General features: G+C 35.5%; 1 protein-coding gene across 1 annotated transcript in view; it reads right to left on the minus strand.

The window, feature by feature from the left end:
* Positions 1-27,503, minus strand: part of WDR49 (WD repeat domain 49) — a 182,063-nt gene that overhangs the window by 84,076 nt on the left and 70,484 nt on the right. Inside the window, exon 8 of the mRNA XM_034957691.3 lies at positions 13,300-13,533. Coding sequence (XP_034813582.1) covers positions 13,300-13,533 — 234 coding nt within the window. The remainder of the gene's footprint in view (positions 1-13,299; positions 13,534-27,503) is intronic.

Genomic DNA, 27,503 nt, shown 5'->3' on the forward strand with positions numbered 1-27,503 from the left:
TTAACTGTGTTTCTATTTGATTGTGTTTGTGCACTATACATGGTTGTTAGGAGCACTGGATCTGGAGTCAGGATGCCTAAGTTTGAATGTCAGCTGCCTCACTAACTATTGTTCTACCTCGGACATTAAGGGCAAGCACATTACTTACCTTTACGCTTCAACTTCCTCATCTGTAAACCAGAAATATTCAGAGTAACTATTTCAAACCATTGTTACGATGTTTAAACAAACTAATATTTTTAAAGCATTTACCACAGTGCATGGCATAGCCATAAATCACAAAAGTTAGGTAGTGTTACTATTCCATCTAAGCTTCATTTGCCTGACCTCTTACTTAGGCTTGTATCACTGTGCATATCCAAATCAATTTAAGAAAAATAGTATCTTGCTTTCCTCCAACTATGACAGTGAATGTAGACAATTAAATTTTAGAAACCTGATTTTAGGGCCGGGCGCGGCGGCTCACGCCTGTAATCGCAGCACTTTGGAAGGCCGAGGCGGGCAGATCACGAAGTCAGGAGATAGCGACCACGGTGAAACCCCGTCTCTACTAAAAATACAAAAAATTAGCCAGGCGTGGTAGCGGGAGCCTGTAGTCCCAGCTACTCAGGAGGCTGAGGCAGGAGAATGGCGTGAACCCGGGAGGCGGAGCTTGCAGTGAGCCGAGATCGCGCCACTGCACTCCAGCCTGGGCTACAGAGCGAGGTTCTGAATCAAAAAAAAAAAAAAAGAAAAAAAGAAAAAAAGAAAGAAATCTGATTTTAGATGCACATTGAAATTTTGAATTATACTTGTGAATTTCTCACAGAAGTGCTTAGGAAGTTGGATCACATTCATTACAGATAAAATCATGAAAGTGTAATTTTCCAAGCTTGTGTGAAAATTTTGATAGTAGTCTTTTAAGAAAAGGTTAAAGATTGTGCAGGATTTTATTATTTCTATTAAAAAACATTTTTGGATTGATTGATTTGTTTTTTATTATTTTAAATTGACGCATAATAACTACATAATTATGGGGTACCGTGTGATATTTCAATACACATACACGATGTATAATGATCAAACAGGGTAATTAGCATATCCATCACCTTAAACATGTATTATTTCTTTATGTTGAAACATTCAAAATCCACTCTTCTAGCTATCTGAAAATACACAAGAAGTTGTTGTTAACTATAGTCACCATATAGTGCTATAGAACACTAGAACTTATTCTTCTGATCTAGCTGTACTAAAAAGCATTTTCTGAGCAGCTATTATATGTTAGCCATTTCAGTACCAAAAGATGGTACTTTTTATTTCCCTAACAGAAATAAAAGAGCCATGTTCAAAGAAAAGACTTGATTACCTGTTCAGGGTGGGCATCACCCACATTACAAAGCATCTAATCATTCACCACTGTTATCTAACGTAGATACTCAATGAGGAATTAGTAATGTTCACTTTTTGCCATTTTATACTCTTTCCCCTGCCCACCTGACTGAGCCCCAACATACTATTCATCAGTTTTTGTCACCTTTCTCTGCTCATTTAACAATTTCTCATGAAATCTAAGTCAGTCATGACAACAGCATATAGCCAGTCTGATTTCATTTTATGGCAGTCGGCCTCACGGTGCAGTTTGCAGGAAAACAATGTGTTGAAACTGACTATGTCTCAAACATCCAACCAGTATTAACCAGAATCTACTCTCACTATAACACTATTGGAATACAAGAATAACAATATAGGGGAAAAGGCGTTCAAAGTTTAGTGAAAGAGGAGTGCATTTAACATTACTTGGCAGATGAAGAAAATGGATTCACTACACGACAATGGAACTATTTTTGGCAAGTTGTTTTCATCAGCAATAAAGCCCAGGAATAAGTCTTGGCGTCACATGTCTATGCCACCTTTTAATGATACCAAATCTCTTTAAGTTTGCAGTTTATTTCTGATTATCTCTTATCAGGCTAGACTTCAGCTGATGAGGACGGGGCCCTGACAGTCTGCAGAGTGAAAATGGTGCTAACAACCACACTCCAGGACACATGGGCCTCCTCAGTAGATCGTTGTTCTGATGGGAACAGTCTCTCTCTCATGTGCTTCAGTTAATAACTGTTTAGGAATATGTGTCTCCTTTTTGTTTCTCTCATCTGAAGCTGTCAGAGCTAATCAGACAATTCTAAAACATGTGAGGCTGTATTCATGTCACCTAATTGTCTTATTGCTATTCCAATAACAGTAGGCACTTTAGTTGTCTTTTATGTGCATTTCAAGTCCTGGGTCTAAGAAAAAAAAAACAGGAATCAAAAATTACAGCAGCAAATGCCACGAGCTAACAGAGTGTTGAGATACTTGATTCCATTGCTGTTTATAATTTTTTTTGTTAGTGTTGTTTATGGTCCTATAATATAAAATAGGTTACTTCCTTTATTTCCATTTTGTAGAAAATCTCTAGAAGTTACATTTCAGTGAATAGGGAGGTGAAGAGAATGATGATATCTCAGAGTACAAGTACAAATTATTCAAATATTTTAGGGCAGCCATTCTTTAGTTATAAACCTTGCTTAGTGGATTTTTTCTCTTCTTCAATTAATTGGTAATTTGCTCTTTCAAATTCATTATTTGAATGTACTGAATACCTGTAATATGCAAGGCCCTAGATCTAGACACTGGTGATCCAGCAGTGAATAAGTTCTGCTCTTGCATTTTGTCCAGGGAGAGAGGCAACAAGATCAGAAAAAAAAAAAAGCATATCTATCTATCTACACACACACACACACACACACACACATTTATATGTAAAATGCATGTGTATATATGTAATATAGTGTGTGTGTGTGTATATATATATATGATGTTTGGTGGTAACAAAGGTTATGGAGGAAAATATAGCTAAGAAGGAAGCAGAGGGCTTTTGTCATAGGTGCAAAATTGGGGAATCTGGGAAGGTCTCCCTGAGGAATCATTTGTAGAAAGACATAACTGAGATGAAGAAGTAAGCCAACCAGATACTTGGGTGAAAAGAGCTGCAAACAAAGGAAACAGCAGTGCAAAGGCCCTGAGGCACAGTGTCCTTGGCACATTCAAGGAATAGCAAGGAAGCCAGCAAGGCTTAAGCAGTGTGAGGGAAGGGAGGAGCCATTGCCTGTGGTCAGTGCACAGAGATTCAAAACAATCCAAAACTACCAAACTCCCATAAGAACTAGGGAACAAATTTCAAAAGTAGAAAAAAAAAACTTTCCTCTTTTTCACTAATATTAATTAGCATTTACCCTTGCTTTATTTCATGTATCTTTATGTATAAGATCATTTGTTCTTAACAAAAATTCTACAAGGGATGTATTATAATTAGTATTTTATAGATAAGAAAGCTGAAAACTTAGAGGAATTGAATCACCCACTCTGTGTAAAGTACTGAGAACTCTGCCTGACTCTGAAACTCCACCAATTCTCTTATTCTAAAAATCTACTTCTAAAAACAGTTGAGACTGTGATGATGAGAGAGGCTGAGGAAATGGTCCTCTCCTACGCTGGTTTAGTGTAGCTTTATGGAGAGCATTTGGCAATATTCGTCAAGATTACAGATGTAAATATTCTCTGCCCCAATAATTCTAACTATAGGAATTTATCCTATAGATATTTTCTCATCAGTGCAGAGTTCTAAGGACAAGGTGAAAAACTGCTACATTATTTGTAACAAAAACTGCTGGAACCAACCTAAATGCTCAAAGTTTGGAATATGCATGCAATGAAATACTATGCATCTGTGAAAATGGACAAGGTTACTCTTTAGGTAATGAGATAAAACTATCTTTAGGATGTATTGTTACATATAAAAGCAATGTACAAAGCAGTTCGTACATATAAAATGTTCTCATTTTTGTAAAAAAAGCCTATAAAATAATATATATTCTTAAATATTGAATTATTAAATATTACATATCTATTTCAAAGAATAAGTTTACCCTGCAACAACATGGGGGTTAGAGATGCCTACCTGCCACACAGTTAAAAATTCATGTATAATGTCGATCCCAAAAAAACTTAAGTACTCATATTCTACCGTTGACCGGAAGCCTTACTGATAACATAAACAGTTGATTAACACACATTTTGTATGTAAGAGTTACTACATACTGTATTCTTACAACAAAGTAAGCTAGAGAAAAGAAAATGTTATTAAGAAAATTATAAGAAAGAGAAAATATACTTACTATTTATTGAGTGGAAGTCAATTATCATAAGGGTCTTCATTCGTGTCGTCTTCACATTGAGAAGGCTGAGGAGGAGGAAGAGAAAGGGTTGGACTCACTGTCTCGGGGTGACAGAGACCAAAGAGGTGGAGGAGGTGGAAAGGGAGGCAGGAGGTCAGGAGAGGTGGGCACACTTGGTGTAACTTCACAGAAATATATTGTAATTTCTGTCGGACTTTTTGCTCTTTCTTTTCTCTAAAAATGTTTCCAAACAGTACCAATCCCTCTTCCAATATTTGCCTTAGTTTCAGTGCCCATATTGTAGAAAGGTCTATGCCATAAAATAAGTCAAAAGCAGTCTTGAATAATCAGAACGCTTCTGCCAGATTGTCTAATGTCCATTATTGTCCAACGTCCCTTTGTTTTCTGGCACTGCTTCTTCTATGTCTTCTTTCTCAGTCACCGGTTTGAAAGCACTCATCTTCATCAAGTCATCTTCTGTTCATTCCTCTGATTTAGTGTTTATCACATCTTGAATTTCCCCAAAATTCATATCTTGAAACCCTTCACCTCTTCCCCATTCCCACCTTTTTTGCCATGTTCACAGTCTCTTTCATGATTTCCTTGATTGGCTCTGTTGTAGATCCTGTGAAGTCATGTGCAACACGTGGACACAGTTTTCTTCAGCAGGAATTTATTGTTTCAGGTTTGAGGGCTCTCATGACTTTTTCTATAACAATGATGGCATCTTCAATGGTGTGAGCCTTCCAGGCTTTCATGACGTTCTCTCTACTCTGATTCTTTTCCATAGCATTGACGGTCCTTTTCATAAAGTACCAGTACCATGTGTAATGAGCCTTAAAGGCCCTCATGACCCCCCTTTCTAGAGGCTAATTTACAGATGTCGTGTTTGGGGGCAAGTAGATCACTTTGATGCCTTTAGTCTTGAAATCATAAGATTCTGTGGGGCCAGGGGCATTGTCTAATATCAAAAGAACTTTAAAAAGCAGTCTCTTACTGGTAAGGTGCTTCCTGACTTCAAGGACAAAGTATTGAAGGAACCAGTTCAGAAAAAACATTCTCATTGTCCAGGCCTTCATGTTGTACAGCCAAAAGAATAGCAGCTGATGTTTGTCTTTTCCATTTCAGGCTCAGAGGTTAGCAGCTTTATAGACAAGTGCTGTCCTGATCATAAACCTGGCTGCATTTGCACAAAATAACAGAGTTGGCCTATCCCTTCCTGCCTTAAATCCTGATGCTTGCTTCTCTTCTTTATTAATAAACATCCTTTGTGGCGTTTTTCTTTTCAGAACAAAGGCATTTTCATCTGCTTAAAAAATTTGTTCAGGCAGCAATCCTTTCTTCTCAATTATTTCCTTAATTGTGTCTGGGAACTCATTTGCAGCTTCTTGATTGGCAGAATCTGCTCCTCCTGTTATTTTGGTATTTTTTGTACCAAATTCTTTTCTAAAGTTATCAAACTATCCTTTGCTGGCATTAAATTCTCCAGCTTTAGATATTTCACCTTTCTTTTGCTTTAAATTATTGTATAATAACTGCTCATTCTCTTATCATATTAGTCTATAGGTATGCCTTTCTTATAGCAACCTGCACCCACATAAGACCTGTATTTTCAATACGAGGTAAAAAGGTATTTCACAAAAAAAGTATATGGTTTTTTCACCTGCTGGTGTAACTACGGCAGTGGTTTCATTAATTTCTTTTTCTTTTTTTATGGTGGTCCTAATGCTGGATTCATTTATATTGAAATGGCAAGCAACCACAGCTGCAGACCTCAACCTATGGTACATATCAAGCAAATCAACTTTTTCTTGCAATGCCATGAGTTTTCTCTGCTTCTTGGTAGTACTCACAGCATCCCTAGTGGCACTTCTTATGAGTTCCATGGTATTATTCAAAGTTTATGGTACTGCAATAAACAAGATAAGAAATATGCAAGCAGCTCAAGAGATCACATTTTACTGAGATGGGTAATTTAATGTAGAGAGCAACTGCTCATTTGGAGATAAGTATCACATGGCATTTTAAACAAATGCAACACTTGAGCTCACCACAACAGCAACAGGGGGTGGCTATGAAATCATTGCAGCAGTGCAGTATGTACTACAGTTAATTTTTTTTTTTTTTTTTTTTTTTTTTGAGACAAGAGTCTTGCTCTGTCACCCAGGTTGGAGTGCGGTGGTGCTATCTTAGCTCACTGTAACCTCTGGCTCCCAGGTTCAAGCAATTCTCTGCCTCAGCCTCCTGAGTAGCTGGGATTACAGGCACCCACCACCACGCCTGGCTAATTTTTTCGTATTTTTAGTAGAGACGGGGTTTCACCATGTTGGCCAGGCTGGTCTTGAACTCCTGACCTCGTGATCCGCCCTCCTTGGCCTCCCAAAGTGCTGGGATTACAGGCATGAGCCACTGCACCCAGCCTGTATTACAGTTAATTTTACACAGTTATGATTTAATACTATATCTTTTTGTTTACATTTCTCTTGACTGCAAGTCTGTGTTTGAATACGTAAGTTTTGATACATTTTAACTTTTTGTAATAGATTTGTGTATATTTTATTGTACTAACTAATAAAATAGGCTAGTACATACATATCTTTTATGCATTCATTCTATGTATAATATTTTCTTGATTTTTTTATATTTCTGGGCAATGTATCTGTATTTTTTTAAATTGTTGCAAATATCCAAAAAAAGTTCCAATATATTCATTTTTAAAAATCCATGTGGAGCTGGGCACAGTGCCTATGCCTGTAATCCCAGCTACTCAGGAAGCTGAGGCAGGACAGTCACCTGAGGCCAGGAGTTCAAGGCTGCAGCGAGCCATGATCATGCCACTACACTCCAGCCTGGACACAGCAAAAAAAAAAAAAAAAAAATCAGATACAAGTGCCCCCTCGCAGTTCAAACCAGTGATGTTGAAGGATCAACTGTCTATATAAAGAAAAATATATATTCACTTGTTTAAGAGTAGAATAGCCCTTAAACATTGTTTGTGGAAGTCGTAAAACTGGTTGTCTACAGGACAGGAAACTGAGTAGGCAGTGGCATGAAGATAAGAGAAAATATATGCCACATATCTTTTTGTTGTTTTGAATTTTTCAACATGTAAACATGTTATTTCTTCCAAACTAATCACATTAAATAAATGTGTATCTGTTCGTACATGTATGTGTGCATGTACATGTATGTTTTAGTATAACCTCTAAAACTAGGAACTTCTTATGTTTCCATCAAGTGACTACAGCACACAGCCTCAGAACTGACATATAACCAATTACAGCTTTAAGCTAGCAAAAAAAAAAAAAATCACAACTGTATTGACAGAATGGATGTCACTTGGTGCCCAGCAATGAGGCAGGAAAGGAGAAAATTTTCATTGTGTAAATCTGGTTCTGTTCAAAAAAGAAACTCATGGATTTTGCACTAAATGTAAGCCCTGAAAAGGTAGACTGTCTTGTACGATGGAGATAAATTTCCCTCAAGCCTGTCCTCTTTTCTCCAATTTTACAATTACCAAGGGAACCACCAACTGAATTGTTTGGATTCCCAAATACCCTCAATTTCCAAAAAATTTTGTGCAGAAAAGAGGACAAAAGATATGCTATCAAGAGAAAATTACACCTCATCCCTCATTTTTTAAATAATGGAAGGCTACATGTTTATTATAAATTTTGGATATGCATATGTATACATAGAGCTGTTTGGACTGCAATAATCTAAATTAAGATAAGGTAACTATAAATTGTAAATAAGGTTAAGGGTGGAAAAGTTTACTATAAAATTTTGAATATGATGGCATAGATAATAACTTTGTACAGATGCTATACATGTATACATAATGGAATTTTTTAACAGGAAAATTTTTTAGTGTTTACCTTTGGTATATTTTTATATTGTGTCACAGCAAAGAAACAAAAAGCTGCAATTAAATGATGATAAGGCCAGGTGCAGTGGCTCACGCCTGTAATCCCAGCACTTTGGGAAGCCAAGGCGGGTAGATCACGAGGTCAGGAGTTCGAGACCAGCCTGACCAACATGGTGAAACCCTGTCTCTACTAAAAACATGAAAAGTAGCCGGGCATGGTGGCACACACCTGTAATCCCAGCTACTCAGGAGGTTGAGGTAGGAACCCAGGAGGCGGAGGTTGCGGTGAGCCGAGATAGCACCACTTCACTCTAGCTTGGGAGACAGAGCGAGACTCCATCTCAAAAAAAAAAAAAAAAAAAAAAAGATGGTAAATATTTGCTTGTCAGTGAATGTTGAAGCAACCAAAGGTAAGGGCACCACTCTATGGCTGTGACCTGGACCAGCCCCCATTTTTAATAAATAATTTGGTAGTTTGTAGATAGATAGTGTAATAATCAAGCCTCAAGAAACAGCATCACTCCAGATAAAGTGAAGAGGGTCTAGTATTCAAATTTGCAAAGCCAGCATGCTTCTGGATTATGAAAAACCCCAAAGAGAATCTCAGGAGATCTCTCGGAATAAGCCAGGTGAGCACGGTCTGACCTATCTCTTCATGTAACCAAGTATGTGATTAATATATTAGAGGTTAGAAGCAGGATAAAAAAGTAAGATTCTAGGGGGCAATTTGTTTATCAAATTATCTGATATTGCATATCCTTTAGCCTAGAAATTTACTCCTAAGAATTTACCCTGAAGAGAGTCATATAGTCATAAATATAAGTGTATTTATCTACAAAAAAGTCATAATAGTGAAGTCTACATCAAGGGAAATGGATCAGTAAATTACGATACATATATAGAATGGGCTACTATGCTGCCTTTTAAAAATGATAAAGTAGTTCTACATTTAGCCTCAAGGAAATATATTCTAACATATTATTGAATAGAAAAGTATGTTACAGAGCCTTGTTTATGTAAAATAGTCTATGCAGAGAAAGATGTTTAGAATATGTTGATATCAGCAATAGTTTTGTATTTGAGCTTTACTGCATTGCTTTAATTTCTTACAATAATCATGTAACATTTTGCATGCAATTACCAAAAAAGTTATTTTGATAAGAAAAATTGTAAATACCATTTACTCTATTAAAATTTGATGACACCTAAATGTCTAGCTTGATTATAAATGTGTCCAAGGTTCCCAACAAACTGAAACATTATCTATTTTACAAAAATACATCAACCTACATCATTAGGATGAGAATCATAGTGATAACACAAGTATATTATCCATTCTAGTTTATATGTCTAGAAATACATGTTTTAAAGTTTCCTAAATTCATGAGTGTTTTTTTGTTTTGTTTTCTTGTAAAAAGCTTCATTTAAGAACTGAGTGCAAAGATGGTTCATTAGATCTGTCTCCAGGATATTGGATTGCTTTAATTCTTTCAAAATTGTACATTCCAGGGGACTCCTTCATCCAGTCCCAACTTGTTCTGCTGCTGGCTGGGAGGGCAAACTTTGCCAGGTGAAATAAAGTATATGATTTCCTTTAAAAGGCTTTGCATGGCTTAACACCACTTTCCCAGACTAGGATTCAAGGGTATCAAAAGACAGGAAGATAAATAAAAGTCACGGAAATGTCCCAAGCTGCTTTTATATAGGAATTATATTGGGTCCCCACTGGAGTCCAAATACAAGGAAATAATAAAGTGTAGGCAACATGTTGAAATAACAACAGAAGGGAAGGTTTTCATTAAATTCAAGCAAAGGGAAAATGTTCAAGAAAGACACCAAGCCAAATAACCAAAGATCAAGAGACCATGGGCTGAAAAAGCATTGCTTTCTGTTACACTTGGGATGGAAAATGGCAATAATTTATCATGCCTAGTAGTCGAGCATTCATTTTGTGCTCAGAACAGTGTTAGGAGCTGTGGGAAAATACAAAAATGGAACAAAAGGATCTTCCCCTCACACCAAAAACATAGGAAGAGAGAGAAATAAGTTTAGTTAAGTGTTTTACTGGGAAAACAACTAAAAAATGCGACCAATGCTCAGGAAGAGGAGAAGTAAGTGTGGGTTGAGATGGCTCTGGAGACTTCAGGGAGCTGAGGACCAAAGCTGAGTCTTGCCACTAAATGTTTACAAGACAAAACTGCAATGGCGAAGAAGAGAAGGAGGAGGATAAACAACTTTCCCACCTCAAGGGGCATTCCTGAGGAGAAGCAGAGGTAGGGAAAAACTGCAGTTCTGGGTACCCTCCCCTTTCTAATTCTTCCTAACATTTGTCATCACATGCCACATTGTTAAAATAAAGATTAAGGAATCTTAAGAAGTTAATAAGAAAAGGAGATGTCATAAAGCAGCAACATTCACCCTCTTTGGTATGGGGGACTTGAAAGACCCTTACAGGGCTGGCAGCATGGGAGACAAGAGGACACTTCCAAGATTTCAGTCCTAACAAGGCAATGCCAGGGAGGCACGTGCTATTTCCATTACTATTCCTACACCCCCACAGACACACACATTTTAAGAAGCTGGCAAACTAAAGCTCAGACAGGCTAAGCAGTCTGTCCAGTATTTGAATTCACATATTTCCAACCCAGCAGTTCTGAAAACTTTTGGTCTTGGGATTCCTTTGCATTCTTAAAAAGTATTGAAGAATCCAAATAGCTTTATGTGGAATACACACACACACACACACATAACACAAATAGATAGATCTGTATTTTTATACGTATTTACCATATTAGATATTTATAGGGAGACATTAAAACACAAGAATATAAGAGCACACATTCCCTTAGCCATAAGAACAATGCTGTTATCACACAACACACATCATGCAGCCTCTAGAAAACTCCACTGTACACTTTTGAGAGAGTGAAAGTTTAGAAAGCAAACAATAAATTAATATTATGATGAAAATAATTTTGACCTCCCAGATTCCCTGAGAGAATCTGAGTCTCCCAGAGGTCCAAGATCACACTGTGAAAAACATTGTTTTAATCTCAATTCTATGCTTTATGTTTCCAAGACCAGACAGTGATACATTCAACAAATGGCCGTCAATATGCTCCTAAGATCCCTTTACTGCTTTAACTCCCACGATGTCTGCGAAGTATTCCCAAACTTGCCGCACCAAAATAAACCCTCTCTCCAAAAATGCACCGTGAGTGCTCAAGCTTCTTTGCAGGTGCTCACGTTGTATCTTCTGTCTGGAACTACTTCCTCCTCCTTTTAGAGATGTTAGCTTTCAGGGCTCTGCTGAAATGTGACCAACACTGGCCTCAGGCAGAATTAATCACTCTCCATAAAAAGCACTTCGGTTTTTACCTCTACTTCATTTTACTATGTTCTACTGTTTCTTGTTAGTAATATGTCTCCCTTCCCTTCTTTCATTCCACAATCCTGTGATGAGCACCTGTCCAACAATCATCAGCACTATGGTTAGGACCCAGATTTTCCCTTAAAGAGTTGAATCTTCCTGAGCTACTGGGGGCAAGAAACTATAGTTTATTAATCTCTAATTCTTCATTCTTGGTACGACACTTGTTCAAAACTGTGTTATTTGCTTTGTCTAATTACTCTAAAATGATAAGTTATCACTGACTGATGGGAATGTGATATTTTCTTTGTACTTTTCTGCAATACATTTTTATAATTGTAACACATACAATGTTCATGTTTCTGTAACTCAGCAGCTAATAGGAAATGCTGATGTATGTGATACACAGCTCTATGTGCTTTACATACATAACAATGCTTATCATTATTTATGTTATTCACAGCAAGTAGAGGTGTAAATACTCAACTCAATTATATAATGATACATCCTACATCATATACCATATGTACGTTGTCCTTTGGTTGCCTATAAGTTGCATGCATGTGAGTTACCTTGGCTTTGTCTTTATGCCCCAAATAAATCCAGATCTTCTTTGTGTCTAATTTCCTGAATTTCTCAGGGAATATTGCTCATCTTATGGCCAGGCAACATAGGATTTTAACATCTACACACAAATTTAGCATTTTAACTTTGCAGATCTCAATCAGGAGAGTGTTCTCTTGGAAGCAAATACATCTCTCAGTGGCCACCAGGGAGTCAAATTAACTGGTTGCCTTCATAAAGATCAGTAAAACATTTAGCAGGAAATGTTTTCCCGCAGATGGAATTCAAAATGAGTTGTTTTCTAAATGATTTTATCTCCTAGAATAACCAGAAAACAGTGTTTTAAATAGTGACACGACACACTACTCATTACTAACAAAGGGCTTTCCACCCCTTGCACAAAATCTCCACTAGTCATTTCTATGTGAATGCAGAAGCTTCTGCAGAAGGGAAAAGAAAGAATGGATTGAGTTACTGTTTAATTGGCTGTAAGCTGGAGACTTGCTTCTGCTTGGCTCCTGCTGTGCTGTTACCATCAGGCCTGACGGGATCACTGCAGCAGGCTAACCTCTGATGTTGCTTGCTCCCTTCATGATACCCACAGGCTGCCCCACACTGAGCTCACTGGCTTCACTGCCTGGACCGCCCTGTCCTCCAAGAAGGGCTGTGGTCTGTGCAGTAACTCTGCTCCAGGGGAGCCCTGCTTCTTCATTGAGATGCAGGTAGTGGTCCCCTAAGCCAAGGCTGCGGAGCGTCATTAAACTGGTGGGGAGACAAACAACACTTGTGCTGCATACCAAGTGGCATCACGTTTAACTGAATCATTTTATTATGAATACATTCTGAGCTGCCACTGTGAACCACTGGTGTAAAATATGCTGGCAAAATGGATCTCTGCTAATTATGTTTCATGCATATTTCAGAACTTTCCACAGGGATACCGGAAGATGGTGTTCATAAAAGGGAATTTTACAAGCAGGTTCACTTGCATTTGGCTCAAGACTAGCAGATAACAAAGATAAGTTCAATTATATTACAGGTTGTTTTGTTTTAGCTGGAATGCTGTAATTCCTTATAACTCTATCACTGCTCCTGTGGTCACTGTCTGAAAATGAAATCATTCTCCAAGTCCACCTGAATGTATATTATTGCAGAAAAGCACATGGCTATTAAATCATTTCTTCCCATATTTGCCTTTACTATATTTGTCTTTCATTTTACCTTAAACTGAATTAAGTAAATGAGCCTCTGGACTTGGAGATATGTTAGGAGAGTGAAAGAAAAGAAAGCATCATTACCTGCTTCAAGATAGAATTGTAAAGAACACAAGTGACTGCTTTCTCATGGCTTTTCACCCTCTTGCTGGCTTCACTTTTCATTGCCAACAATGCTAGCTGGTTATTAAACGAGATGAAAAGTCGTCCATGGGCTTCATCAAAGTGGAAGAGACATCTGAAGTCCTGACTTTTGGGGAAAGAACAAGCTATCCTCTGGATGGACAGCTGGTGTTGAATATCCCAGAGTCTCAAAACCTGGATGAAAAGTGATAAAATCATTTCAATATGTCAAAGATAATTGTAATCTTTTAGCCAATTTTTTTTCTAGCTCTCCCTCAATACCAGGCAGACAGTTGTTTCCTCCACAGTGCTATAATTGGTTCTCAATTCTGCCATAGCACCTATTATTTTGTATTTCAGTCACCTGTTTAAATATCTCCTAAATTGTAAGCTCCTCTAGGAAAGGGGTTGGGTTCTATTTCAGTCCCTGGTGTAAGGCTTGGCATTTAGTAAGTGTTTGTTGTAGGCACAATAATAGTCCCCCAAAGATGTCCATGTCCTAATTCCCAGAACCTGTGAATATGTTATCTTAGGTGGCAAAAGAGATTCTGCAGATATGACTAAATTAGGGACTTTGAGATGGTGAGATTGTCCTGGATTATTTGGGTGAGTCCAATCATAAGGGTCTTTAAATATGAAAGAGGGAGGCAGAAAAATTATCAGAGTTGTGCAATATGAGGACTCTTCCTAGTCTTGCTGGCTTTGAAGAGGGCCATGATCCAAGGAAGCTTGAAAAGACAAAGGAATGGTTTCTCCCCCAGAGCCACCAGAAAGGATGAGACTCATGTCAAATTCCAACCTACAGAACACAAAATAAATTTGTGCTGTTTCAAGCTACTAAGTTTGTGCTCATGTATTACACTAGCAATAGAAAACTAATACAGTTCTCTCTCCGTCTGTCTATATATACATGTGTGTATACATATATATGTATATATGTGTGTGTAGATACATATATCTATATATGTGTGGATAGATATATATGTATACATATGTATGTATGTGTATATATGTATATATGTATTTTTGGTAAAATAAAAGAAGTGGCATTAAATGAGGTCAAGTTCATATAACCACAGATATTAAATTCTCATTCAAACACCTTCAAGACACATAAATGACATGCATTTACCAATGGATAGTAGAGGGCAAACACTAAATCCTTGCTCAAGAAATAGGTTGCTTTAGATTCAATAGACATTAAAAAATTGTTTTTCCTTTTCTTCTATTTTCTCATGGCTCCCTTCATTTCAAAGAGGGTGAGTCACACTAAGTGTCCCAGGAAGAAAACAGAAAGATTAGCTTCACAGGTGGGAGTGTTGGTGCTATCAGTAGTGGTACAGAATTAACAGGCTACTGAGGGAGTGAAAAACCTCTCCAAAAGGGGGTATCAGGCAAGTCATCAAGACCTTGTTTACTTTTAAAAAACATGTAGAATGTATCTGTTGTACAAAATCAAAAATCACCACAGGGCTTTTATCTTAACCCTATCTCTGTAACCTAGGGTCAGATTTCCTGGGTTCTAATCTCAGTTATGTTCCTTACTAACAGGGGGACCTCCAATAAGTTTTTTTTTAATCTGAGTTTTTAATGTAGTGTCTACCTCACCTAATGCTATGAGAATTAAATGAGAGCCTATGTCAAGCACTTAACATGATGACCAGCCTGTAATGCGTTCAATGAATGTTCCTTATTATTATGTCTATTTTATTTTTTCATTGTGTAAATATTAGAACCTAAAAGCAGAAAACATTATTTCAAATAAACTAGTCTATCCAACATGAAAATTATTTCTAAATTATCTATAAAAGATAGTTTCTGTTTAGATGAGTCTTTATTGCCCCATAAGGCAGGCAACCTTATAGTTTTTAACCTATTTTAAATCATACACTGCTTTGGGAAAAAAATCTATTGAAAATGATGGTTCTATCCCAACTCATCAAAAGCCCACAGCCATATATACGTACAATTTTACATATAATTTATTTGGGTACATAGACACACCTCACAAACATACTAACAGGTCCTAGGAATCTACAAGATAGGAATCCCTACAGTAATTATTAAATATGTTCAGCCAAAGAAATCTTCTTCTACCTTTTCATTCTATCCTACCTTCTTCTCACACCTGCATAAGCTTCCTCTTACCCCTTTTCTCCAGGTTAAATGATCCCAATTCTTTCAACCATTTCAATATCAGTTTTCAGATCTCACTACCACCTACCATGGTGGCCTCTTGATTCTCTCAATGTCTTTGTTTCCACTTTCTCTCTAGGGGAGGGTAGTCATCCAGCCCTTGTTTACTTTTAAAAACCATGGTAAGATGCGTCCATTGTATAAAGTCAAATAGCACCAGAGGGCTTTTATCTCAAGCCATATATTCTACCCCTAGTCCCAATCCTTAGAGATGGCCTTCTTTTACTCTTTTACTCTTTCTTGTTTATGATTTTTTTCCACAACACTAAATAATATAATTGTGCACACATGTGTGTGTATATATGTGTGTGGCGTATATATTTTTATACAACTATATCTAGTGACTCAGAAAGAAGAAGAAAAATTATTTATACTCCTTTTCTCCCTTTCTCCTCCCATTTCTCCCAAGTTAGCATGTTAATTTTTTTAGTCCTATTGTTATTATTTTAAATATGTTTATACATTAATTATTGACCCACTAATTTAACACTATCTGTACCTAAAAATCTTTAAAGATCTGCTTTAAGCAAGTCATCCAGAATGGAGCCAATATTTCCAGTGTGTTCTAATCATTACAGGTGCTATGATTTCTTTAAAGCAGTCTATTTTTGCGTTAGCTGATTAAGCCTCTCCATCATGCTTTTCACTTGCCTTGATGTCTTAATTGAGCAAAATTCTATATATTATTCCCAGGAACAAATAACCAAGCCAGATGTCTACTATCCTGTTTCCAAAAATATATTTTTTAATTAAGACTAAAATTTTCCCTATTTTTGATCTAGAGTTTCAAGTGACAATATCATTTTGAATCCTAATTTCCCATGCTGTTCTCGTGATAGTGTGTGAGTTTTTACAAGATCTGATGGTTTTGTAAGCATCTGGCATTTCCCCTGCTCGCAATTCTCTCTCCTACCATCATGTGAAGAAGGCCCTTGATTCCCCTTCACCTTCTGCCATAATTGTATATTCCTGAGGCCTCCTTAGCTATGTGGAACTGTGAGTCAGTTCCTCACCATGCCTTTATAAATTACCCAGTCTCAGGTAATTCTTTATAGCAGTGTGAAAATGGGCTAATACAGACATAGGTAGTGTTCAATAAATATATTTTGAATTAAAGATTGTGGCTCACTCTGTCTATACCCAGATCATTGATGAAAAGATCAAACAGGATATGCCCAAGAATACAACACTCCCACAAAAAAGTCTGCCTCACTTCTACATATTTATTTACCCAATTGCAGATCTCACATAATCCACAATGAAATTTTATGGGACTTTTTAAAATATCTTACAGAAATAATTATGCTTCTAGCATAGGGTAATGTCTCCATTTACTCTAACTACCAGCCCTTATAACAAGCTTGAACTAACCTAGTCAGTCTCTACTTGGTAAACCACATCACCAAACCCTCTGACCCTAAGAATGTATATTCATAGAGAAAATTGGGTTTTCTTGCCAAAGATTTTTATTAAAGAACTCATTCTGGTTTTTAATCATCACTAAAAAAATTTTTAAAAATTGTTTAAAACATTCTGGCAGCTCTCCAGGAAATGTTTATCTTAAAAAACATGAATTCTGTTATAAATATAAATAGAATTGATAAGCTTTTATTTCGAATGTTACAGTTATAAAATTAGACACATCTAGATCATTCTCAAATACTCATATTACTAATGATAATCACGTCTTCATCATTCAAAATCCTGTCTTGTTTAGTATGGACCCCTTCTAAGAAATAGAAACTAACTTTATGTCATAATAATAATATAGGGTATAGTTGAATACACGTTGACAATAACTCCACAGTATTGATGAACTATAATTTCTCCAGAATCATTTTTCATTGTTAAGTAATTTATATTGGATTTGATATTTCACTGACATTTAGTCACATAAATTATATGATAAATTAAAAACAGGTGAGCCATAACCTGTCTAGTCTACAACAGGTTACTTCTTGTTGTTAGCAATTAAAACTAGAAATTTTTTTCAGAATGTGCACATTTGTTAATTTTTTAAATTAATGTTTACTGTTCTTCTTCTTCTAGGCAACCCTAAACTCTCTCAACTAACGATCCCACTAAGTCCACCTTCCATCTTTAATTCTCTAATTTTGCTTTCTGCTGAGAATTAAGCAACAGCATTGAAGTACAGCCATGAAAGCATAAAATGGGTGATGGTATATGACCTCCCTTATGTTCTTAATTTTCCCTGCCAGTGGTTCTTAAACTTGACTTTAGAAACACCTATGATGCTCAAGAAATCTCCTATGCTTTGGCCCTTTCCCAGACCGATTAAATCAGAATCTCTGAGGATGGGGCTCAGACATTAGTTTTTTATTCCCAGGCATTTCCTTTGCATTATATCTAACTTCTCTGTTTTGTTTTAAGGTCAATGATAATCTCCTTGAAAAAGAAATCTTTCCCTCAGCTTAATTAGTAATATCGCATAGCTTAGCTTTAAACCAGGTAATTGTATTCTCCTTCTTTTTTATTCAGTCTATATCCTTTTAATCATAAAAGCCCTCACATTAATTCAGTTTTATTAATCAAGTCCTTTGACAAAAATGTCACTTAAATATCTAGTTATTATTTGAGAATCCTGCGTTCTCACCTTCTTTTATATTCAAGTTGACTTCTGGAATAGAATTAAACCACAGTTCAGAAAGGAATATGTTTAATTTCAATTTTCATTTCAGATATCCTAGAAGGGTTTTCTTTATTTTTAGTAGAAAAAACAGATTCACAAACTTTTAAGCTTAAAAATTACAATGGAATAATTTTTTTAATTTGTATTATCCACAAAGTTTTATTTAAATTGATCTGTATCTATTTGCATCATTATATCTGAGAACTTGTGATATCTGTCTAAACTCAGGCTTACTAAGTCAAGTCCATGAATGGGCATGTTTGGGGGCTCTGTATTTCATCTTCACTTGTAGATTAACAAGAATAAGCACCTAAGTTTATGATTTTATATTAAGGCAAATACATTTTGCCATAATTAATAATATCATATAGCTTTATCAAATAATGATAATGACATTTTCTTGCATAATCTTTATCTTCTTTTAACCGTTAACCTTATAGTAATGCAATATTACAAGTGAATACTGTATTACTTATACACAATAGACCTAGAAATCAATGGACTGAGACTCCAGACACCCAATCCTAGTTTTCATCCTAGGCAGTTCAGGTATGTGATTTTTATCTTTCCATTTGCTCATCTTTCTGCTGAAGGGGCCCCTACCAACTCTGGAATTCTGTCAAATTTGTCTACAATGTAGTCAAATTACTCAATCCATTATCTAAATACTCTAAAATAACAATATTTCAAACGAATTAAAAAAGGTACATTGTGAGGATTGAATCAAAGTAATGTAGGACATCACCATGTTTTCAGCCTAGCTTTGCTGAAGAATCCCCTACTCCCTGCCAGAGGTGGACAGAATCACTGTTATTCACACAGGCATCATAGAACTATAATAAATCAACAAGTAAATAATGAAATAAAGCTTTTCTTCTGTGCTACAAATATTACATTTATAAGTAGATAACTCACAGATATAGGTAGGGGTATAAATAGATGTGTGAATGGATAGAAAATCTATTTTCAGTGCACTTTTAAATCCAAATCAGTATTATTTACATACTAGCAACATGTTTAATTCAAAGTAGTCAGAAAATAAAACAATTTGTTATTTCCTCATAAAGGCATAAAAGTGAAGGAGAAGTAGAAAACAGACTCAGATGACTCCATTTAAAGGAGACCTCTTGGCTTTATCAAACATTTACTAACTCCTGTTATCCTATTAGAGATAGATATAAAATAACAATAAGAAAAAAGGGAGAGTGTGGGCATGCTTCTGTGTGTGTGTGTGTGTGTGTGTGTGTGTGCGTGTATTGCTAGGGGATTTTTGAGTACAGTAGTGCAGCAGCCCAGCTCACCAGGAGCAATCCACACAAATGGATAGCCTACTTGCAGATAATAGGATAACAGGAATGGAGGGCATTGCTTTTCCCGAACACACTTTTATGTACTAACAATCTATTTATTTAGAAGTTAAGCCTCTCAGTAATCCACAAAAGCATAATCAGTAAATGCTTAAAGACAATTTTGTTTGACATGATGTATGCTAGCAGAACTATTCTACTGAATACCTTGGCTAACATTTTTATCTTAAAGTCATATAACATTTCTTCCTTCAGAAAAGATTTTTGCTATTTTTTTTCCCAGGACTAAAATCAAACTTAAAATACTAGTTTGAAATTAAAATCTTCTCTTCTGCCGTTTATCTTTAAATTGCTACTATAACTATTATAATAGTTATACTATTTTTTTTTTAGTTCTCTTCAACAGAAATGAGAGAAGACACACAGCTCTAAGACTCGAATTTCCACTATGTGTCTGTTTATTCTTTCATTGACCTTAAAAGAGGCAAAACATTGTCTAACAACTCTGAATTGTTGGGCAGAAATCTCATTGATTTCCCAGTTCTAATTTGCAATAGGCTGGGCACAGTAGCTCACACCAGCACTTCGGGAGGCCGAGGCAGGCAGACCACTTGGGGTCAGGAGTTGACCTGCCTGGCCAACATGGTGAAATCACATCTCTACTAAAGTAAACTACAAAAAAGTAGTTGGACATGGTAGTGCAGGCCTGTAATTCCAGCTACATGGGAGGCTGAGGCAGGAGAATTGCTTGAGCCTGAGAAGCAGAGGTTGAAGTGAGTCAAGATCAGTGCACTCCAGCCTGGGCAATAGAGCAAGACTTTGTCTCAAAACACACACACACACACACACACACACACACAAACACACAGATAGAGAGAGAGAGAAAGAGAGAGAGAAACAAATTTGCAATAAATTTAACTAATGCCAACATTTCATTTAAGGTGCTTTCTTTTTTCAGGACAGAAGTTCATTTGGAGAATTTTTAAATCTCAGCTTGATTCTTTGCAATTATCATTATTCACATAACATTAAAATCTTAACAGAATTTTTGCCTTTAAAAATGTCTTTTAACTTTCAAAGATCACAGCTCCTCTTTTAATTTACAATGTAAATTAAAACTCTTTAAAATTTAAAATTCTTTTTTTACTCAATATTTATACTAACAACTTTAAAAAAAAAATCAAAAGCAGCTACAGCATGAGAATTCCGATTAAATTATCATTAAAAACTAGGTTTTTGTAAGGGGTCTTCCTGCTTCAAAGAAATATAGTTCTGAATAAAACATAATTTTTGGCTGGCTATGGTGGCCACATCTGTAATCTCAGCACTTTGGGAGGCCGAGGTGAGAAAATCATTTGATGCCAGGAGCTTGAGACCAGCCTGGGCAACATACAAAGACCCTGTCTCTATAAAAAAAAATCCAGAAAAATAAAGCATAATTTCTGTTGCCTTGCTGGGCCTTCAGGGAGTAAGAAGTATTTCCATGGGTCCAAAAAAACAAGGGAAAAAGAAACAAACTTAAAATGGGGACACTGAACAGTAGACATAAAGGAAAGAACTACAACCAGAAGCCTAAGCCTTGGCCCAATAGCAAGGTACAGCCATTGAGGTGAGACTGTTAAACTGGACAACTGAGATGCAGAATGCAGTAGCCTCAAGACAGTAGTTTTGCACATTTCATTATACCCTACAGAAACAAACACAAATCTTCTCTGGAAGAAAGCATCTTCAATTTAGTTCCTCAGAATAACTATATATTAGTAACAGTAAAAAATGAGGGAGTGAGAAAGATAATCAAGCATAAAAGGAAACAAATCACTATGAGGAAGAATCACCAGAATAGCAAATATCAAGTTTAGAACACAATGAACTCCAGATATTCTCATTACAAGCAAGAATGTAAAATAATTAGGTACAACATTAAAGAGCTAAAAGTCAGAATCCCCTAAATGAACAAGCAACAAGAGACTATCCAAAATTACAAGAGAGTTCAAGAAAACCTTTTAGAAAAAAAGTTAGTTGAAATTAAAACCCAGTGTATGAGTAATATAGAAAGTGGCCTCCTCTCCATTAGAAACAACCTCAAGAAAGTCAAGAATATGATAAGAATGCCTCCTAAAATATGGAGAAAAAAATCTGAACATAGAATGGGATGTAAATTAAAGCATGCAATTTTTATGGAAGATAGTGAAGAGTGAATAAACAGAGAAATACTGAGAGCTCTTTCTCAATATCTTAAAGATGTCAAACATTACCAAACTTAATGAAATTTCAATCCAAATACTGATAGGGCTTTTCATGGGAATGGGACATTTGTACTGATCCTAAAATTTACTTGGAAGGATAATATGTTGGAGGATAGTTCAAATGGAAAAAGAAAAACAATAAGTAGGAATTACCCTACCTGGCATCAAAGTACACAAAAAAGAGAATGGTTAAACCATCGTATATTAGCATAGGAAAAGACAAGTAAATTAATGGAAAGAATAAAGCATATACAAACAAATTCATGTATATTTAGTAATTCAGATGATGATAACAATGGCATTTCAAATCAGTAGGAGAGACAGATTATCCAAAAAATAACCTTAGGCAACCATTTGTAGAAAAAATCTACACAAAAATGAACCATAAAGTTAAATGCAAAAAATAATCAACAATAGAAAAAGTATTAGCAGAAAATAAAGAATATTTTTATAATAACTTACAAATAGGAGATGTGGAAAATATTTTGTGTCTAAGCTAGACACAAATTTAGAGCCATAAAGAAAATCATTCCTTAGACTCATTTTTTTCAGTCTTGACTATCTTTTTCTTGATCGTAATAGCTTAACATTTTTTATTATCTTTTCTTTGTTATATACATTGCAAATATTTTGCCTCTTTAGAGCACACATTTTTAAATTTTGTTTTTTTCATTCAAAAGTTTTAAATATTTATAATATTGAGTCTAAGAAATGCTTTCCTTAGATAAATGGCATGATCAGATATTGCACAAAAATCAAGAACTATAAATGGCCAATAAATATTTGTAAAAGAAATTCACCCTAGTTTTTGTTCATCAGGTTCACACACAAAAATGAACACATTTTCACTGCTGACAAGAATATGAGAAAACAGACACTTTCATATACCCCTCATGAGCATGCCTATTGGTACAACATTTCTTCACTGTAATAGGCAATATTTATGTAAAGCCTTTGAGATCTAATAGCATAACTTCTAGAAACTTATTACAAAAAAATTAACCTAAGAGGTCTTAAAAGTGTGCATGTGTGTGTTTGTGTGTGTGTGTGTGTGTGTCATGGCTAACAAAGGTAAACAACTTAGAAACAATATCTCCTTTAATCAACAGGTGATTAAGTAGTTAAATTATGGCCATCCATACTAAGAATTGCTGTATAGCCAAAAAATACAGATATATGTGTATCTATATGTCTATCTATAAAGATCTTCAAGAGATACTGTTTAGGAAAAAGCAAATTGTAGAAAAATATGTGTCATATGATACCATTTACATAAAAACTAATAATAAATACTACCCTGTATTTGTTCACACTCAAAGGATAATACATATAATAACATTAAATAAAGTTGTATTTTATTATAATGACATATTATTATAATACATTATTATGTATAACATAGTAAGTATATAGCAAAACAATATAAGAAGATACACATCTAGGGTTGATAATAGTTATTCCTTGGGAAAGAAATGGATTTGAAGGGGAAATGATCATAAGGAATATTTACTTTTTGTACTACATGCTTCCTCATCATTTGCAATTTTTATAGGAGGGCATTAATCCATTTACTGGTGTACTTTAAATGAAAATCCTTTGTTTCTGGATGGATAGACGGAAGTCGGGGTGGGGAACAGTGTGGAAAAAAGAAAAGAAGACAAATGGTAAGACAAAATTCTGATTGTATTGTTCTTACCAACCATAGGTCTACAATATAGAAGCCAGGTTCTGAGAAAAATCAGAACCTCAAACAAAGGATTAAGCCACAAACTGATTTGCTTCTGCTGACCAAATCAGGATTAGTGGCCTCGGGGAGAATAGTTAGGAGTAATGAAAAAGCTGAATTAGGCCCACAGGCTGAATGTCAGTCTCCAGCAGAGAGGTTTGACATAGGCTTCAAAAATCTTTTTTACTCCCCATGGTGGTTCCTCTCCAAATGACTGAGTTACTTGCCCTCAACAGGGCCTTACCACCAGTGACTGCCATCTCAAGAGAATCAGCTTAGGAGTTCAAAGCAAAATACAATTGAACTCTTTAATCACCACTGGAAAATAGCAATAGAGAAGATTTCCAAAAAAGAAATGAAGTTTCAGATCATTTTTGGAGAAAATTTTGTAGATTTAAATCGCTTTGTCTATAGATCTTCTAATTCAGCAATTCATTGACCAAAACATGTTTCAATCAAAAGCTCTTGAAAACATAATGTGTTTTCATTTTTTCTAACTTAACCCCAGTCCTATAAAATATCCAAAAGAGTTTGACAGCAATAAAGCAGAGGCTTACCCTGGTGGCAGAATGCATTGTTGTTTGTTGTAAAGACATAAAGACTGAGATCACGATGCATTTATTAAAGTGAAATAGATTTAGACTAACATGAAAGACAACATGACAAGCTTCATTATAATGTAATGCAAACAAAACAAAAATAGAAAGATAAATTGTTTTTGGAAGAGGCCAGGTAGTCTTAGCATTGATGATAGCTGTACATAATCACCTGTGACTCTAAAGATATTTTTTCACTTGCTTTTACGTTATAAAACCTCTCGGGGAAGTCTTAATGATAAAATATCTGATACTTGTTTCATATTTATATTTGATAAAGATTCTCTTATTTAACTACAATTTATTGGGGACCTGGTATATATATGGCATAATTCCAGAAAGACATTGCCCTAACCTTATGAATCCTATCATTTAGTTGATAGTTATACTGTTTCATATATTATATTTAACATGTATTTAATACATTAATATTTTCTAGGTCTTGGGAAACACAAAAATAAATTCAACAAATAATCTTTACCTTCAAGCGGTCAGAATCTAATGAAAAATACAATATACATATACAATGCTCCGGTATCCAAATCAGATTGTGTTAAATTCAATAATGGAAATGAAACAAAGTGCTAAAAGATCTCAAAAAGTAGGCCAGCTAAATCTAACTAGGGCATCATAAAAGGTTTCACTCAAGTTTCTTTGATACTTTAGACTCAAAGTAATATGTCTTCACTTCAAGCTGTCAACATATAACTACTGAATAAGCACTACCAGGTGCCAAGCACTGTGATAAATATCAAGAATACAAGCTGAAAAGACACTGACCTTTTTTTTTCACTTTTTCTTTTTTGAGACAGGGTCCCTCTCTGTCACCCAGGCTGGAGTGCAATGGCATGATCACGCCTCACTGCAGCCTCAGCCTACCAGGCTCAGATGATTGTCCTACCTCAGCCTTTTGGGTAGCTGGGACTACAGGTGTGCGCCACCATGCCCACTAATTTTTGTATTTTTTTGTAGAGATGGGTTTTTCCATGTTGCCTAGGCTGATCTTGAACTCCTGGGCTTAAGTGATCCACCCACCTCAGCTTCCCAAAGTGTTGGTATTACAAGCATGAGGCACCACACCAGCCCTCTTTTTCATTTTTTCTAATTAATTTTTTTATTTTGGTGGGTACAGAGTAGGTGTATATATTTATTGATTACATGAGATATTCTGATACAGATATGCATTGCATAATAATCACATCAGGGTAAATGGAGTAGCTATCACCTCAAGCATTTATCCTGTGTGTTACAAGCAATCCAATTATATTATGTTAGATATTGTAAATGTACAATTAAACTATTTTTTACTATAGTCACTCTGTTGTGCTAGCAAATACTAGGTCCTCTTCATTCTATTTTTTATACCCATTAACCATACCCACTTCCTCTCCAACCTCCCCCACCACTACCCTTCCCAGCTTCTAATAACCATTCTTCTTCTAACTCCATCAGTTCAATTGTTTTAATTTTTAGCTCCCACAAATAAGTAAGAACACGTAAAGTTTGTCTTTCTCTAACTGGCTTATTTCACTCAGCATAATGACCTCCAGTTCCAACCATGTTATTGCAAATGACAGGATCTTACGCTTTTTTATGACTGAGTAGTACTCTACTGTTTGTAAATACCACATTTTCTTAATCCATTTATCTTCTGATGGACACTTGGGTTGCTTCCTAATCTTGGCTATTGTTAACAGTGCTGCAATAAACATGGAAGTGCAGATACCTATATGATATACTGATTTCTTTTCTTTGGGGTATATACCTAGTAGTGGGAATGCTGGATCATACGGCAGCTCAATTTTTAGCTCTATTATAGTGGTTTTACCAATTTACGTTCCTACCAACAATGCATGAGAGTAGCCTTTTATCCACATCCTCACCAGCATTTGTTATTGCCTGTCTTTTGGATATAAGCCATTTTTAACTGGGGTAACATTGTAAATTTGATATCTCATTGTAATTTTGATTTGCATTTCTCTGATAATAAATAATATCGAGCACCTTTTCATATGCCTGTTTGCCATTTGTCTTTTTTTGAGAAATGTCTGTTCAGGTATTTAGCCCATTTTTAATCAGATTGTTAGTTTTTTTTTCCTAGAGTTGTTTGAGCTCCTTGTATATTCTGGTTATTAATCCCTTGTCAGATGGATAGTTTGTAAATATTTTCTCCCGTTCTGTGGGTTGTTTCTTCACTTTATTGATTGTATATTTTGCTGCGCAGAAGCATTTTAACTTAATGTGATCCCACTCGTCCATTTTTTCTTCAGTTGCCTGTGCTTGTGGGGTATTGCTCAAGAAATTTTTGCCTAGTCCAATATTCTGGACAGTTTCTCCAATGTTTTTATTTAGCAGATTCATAGTTTGAGGTATTAGATTTAAATCTATAATCAATTTGGATTTAATTTTTGTATATGACAAGATTTAGGTGTCTAATATTATCTTCTGCGTATAGATATTCAATTTACCCAGCACCATTTATTGAAGAAACTGTCTTTTCCTCAATATATGTTCTTGGCACCACTGTCTAAAATGAATTCACTGTAGATGTATGGATTTATTTCTGGATTCTCCATTCTATTCCACTGGTCTATGTGTTTGTTTTTATGCCAGTGTCATGACGTTTTGGGTACTGTAGCTCCATAGTATAATTTGAAGTCAGTTAGTGTGATTCCTTCACTTTTATTCTGTTTGCTTAGGATAGCCTTGGCTATTCTGGGTCTTCTGTGATTCCACATAAATTTTAGGATTGTTTTTCCTATTTCTGTGAAGAATGTCATTGGTATTTTGACAGGGATTGCATTAAATCTGTATATTGCTTTTGGTAATATGGACATTTTAACAATATTTTTCTTCCAGACCATGAACATGGAATATCTTTCCATTTTTGTAGCTTCTTCAATGTCTTGCATTAATGTTTTATACTTTTCATCGTACAAATCCTTCACTCTTTTGGTTAAGTTTATTCCTAGATATTTAATTTTATTTGTAGCTATTCTAAACGGGATTACTTTCTTGATTTTCAGATTGTTGTTGGCATATAGAAATGCAACTGATTATGTTGATTTTGTATCCTGCAACTTTACTGAATTTGCTTACCATTCTAATGTTCTTTGGTGGAGTGGTTTTTCCAAATACAAGATGTTATTATCTGCAAATAAGGATAATGTGCTTTCTTCATTTCCAATTTGGATGCCCTTTTTATATTTCTCTTGTCTGATTATTCTAGCTAGGACTTACAGTACTATATTGAATAACACAGTGGGCATTCTTCAGATCTTAGATGGGAGGCTTTCAACTTTCTCCCATTTCAATATGATATTAGCTGTTGGTCTTTTATATATGGCTTTTATTATGTTGAGTTATGTTTCTTCTATATCAAAACTTTTTGAGTTTTTTAAATCATGAAGAGATGTGGAATTTTATCAAATGCTTTTTCAGAAT

Source organism: Pan paniscus, chromosome 2, assembly GCF_029289425.2.
Source record: "Pan paniscus chromosome 2, NHGRI_mPanPan1-v2.0_pri, whole genome shotgun sequence".
Classification (NCBI taxonomy): Eukaryota; Metazoa; Chordata; class Mammalia; order Primates; family Hominidae; genus Pan; species Pan paniscus.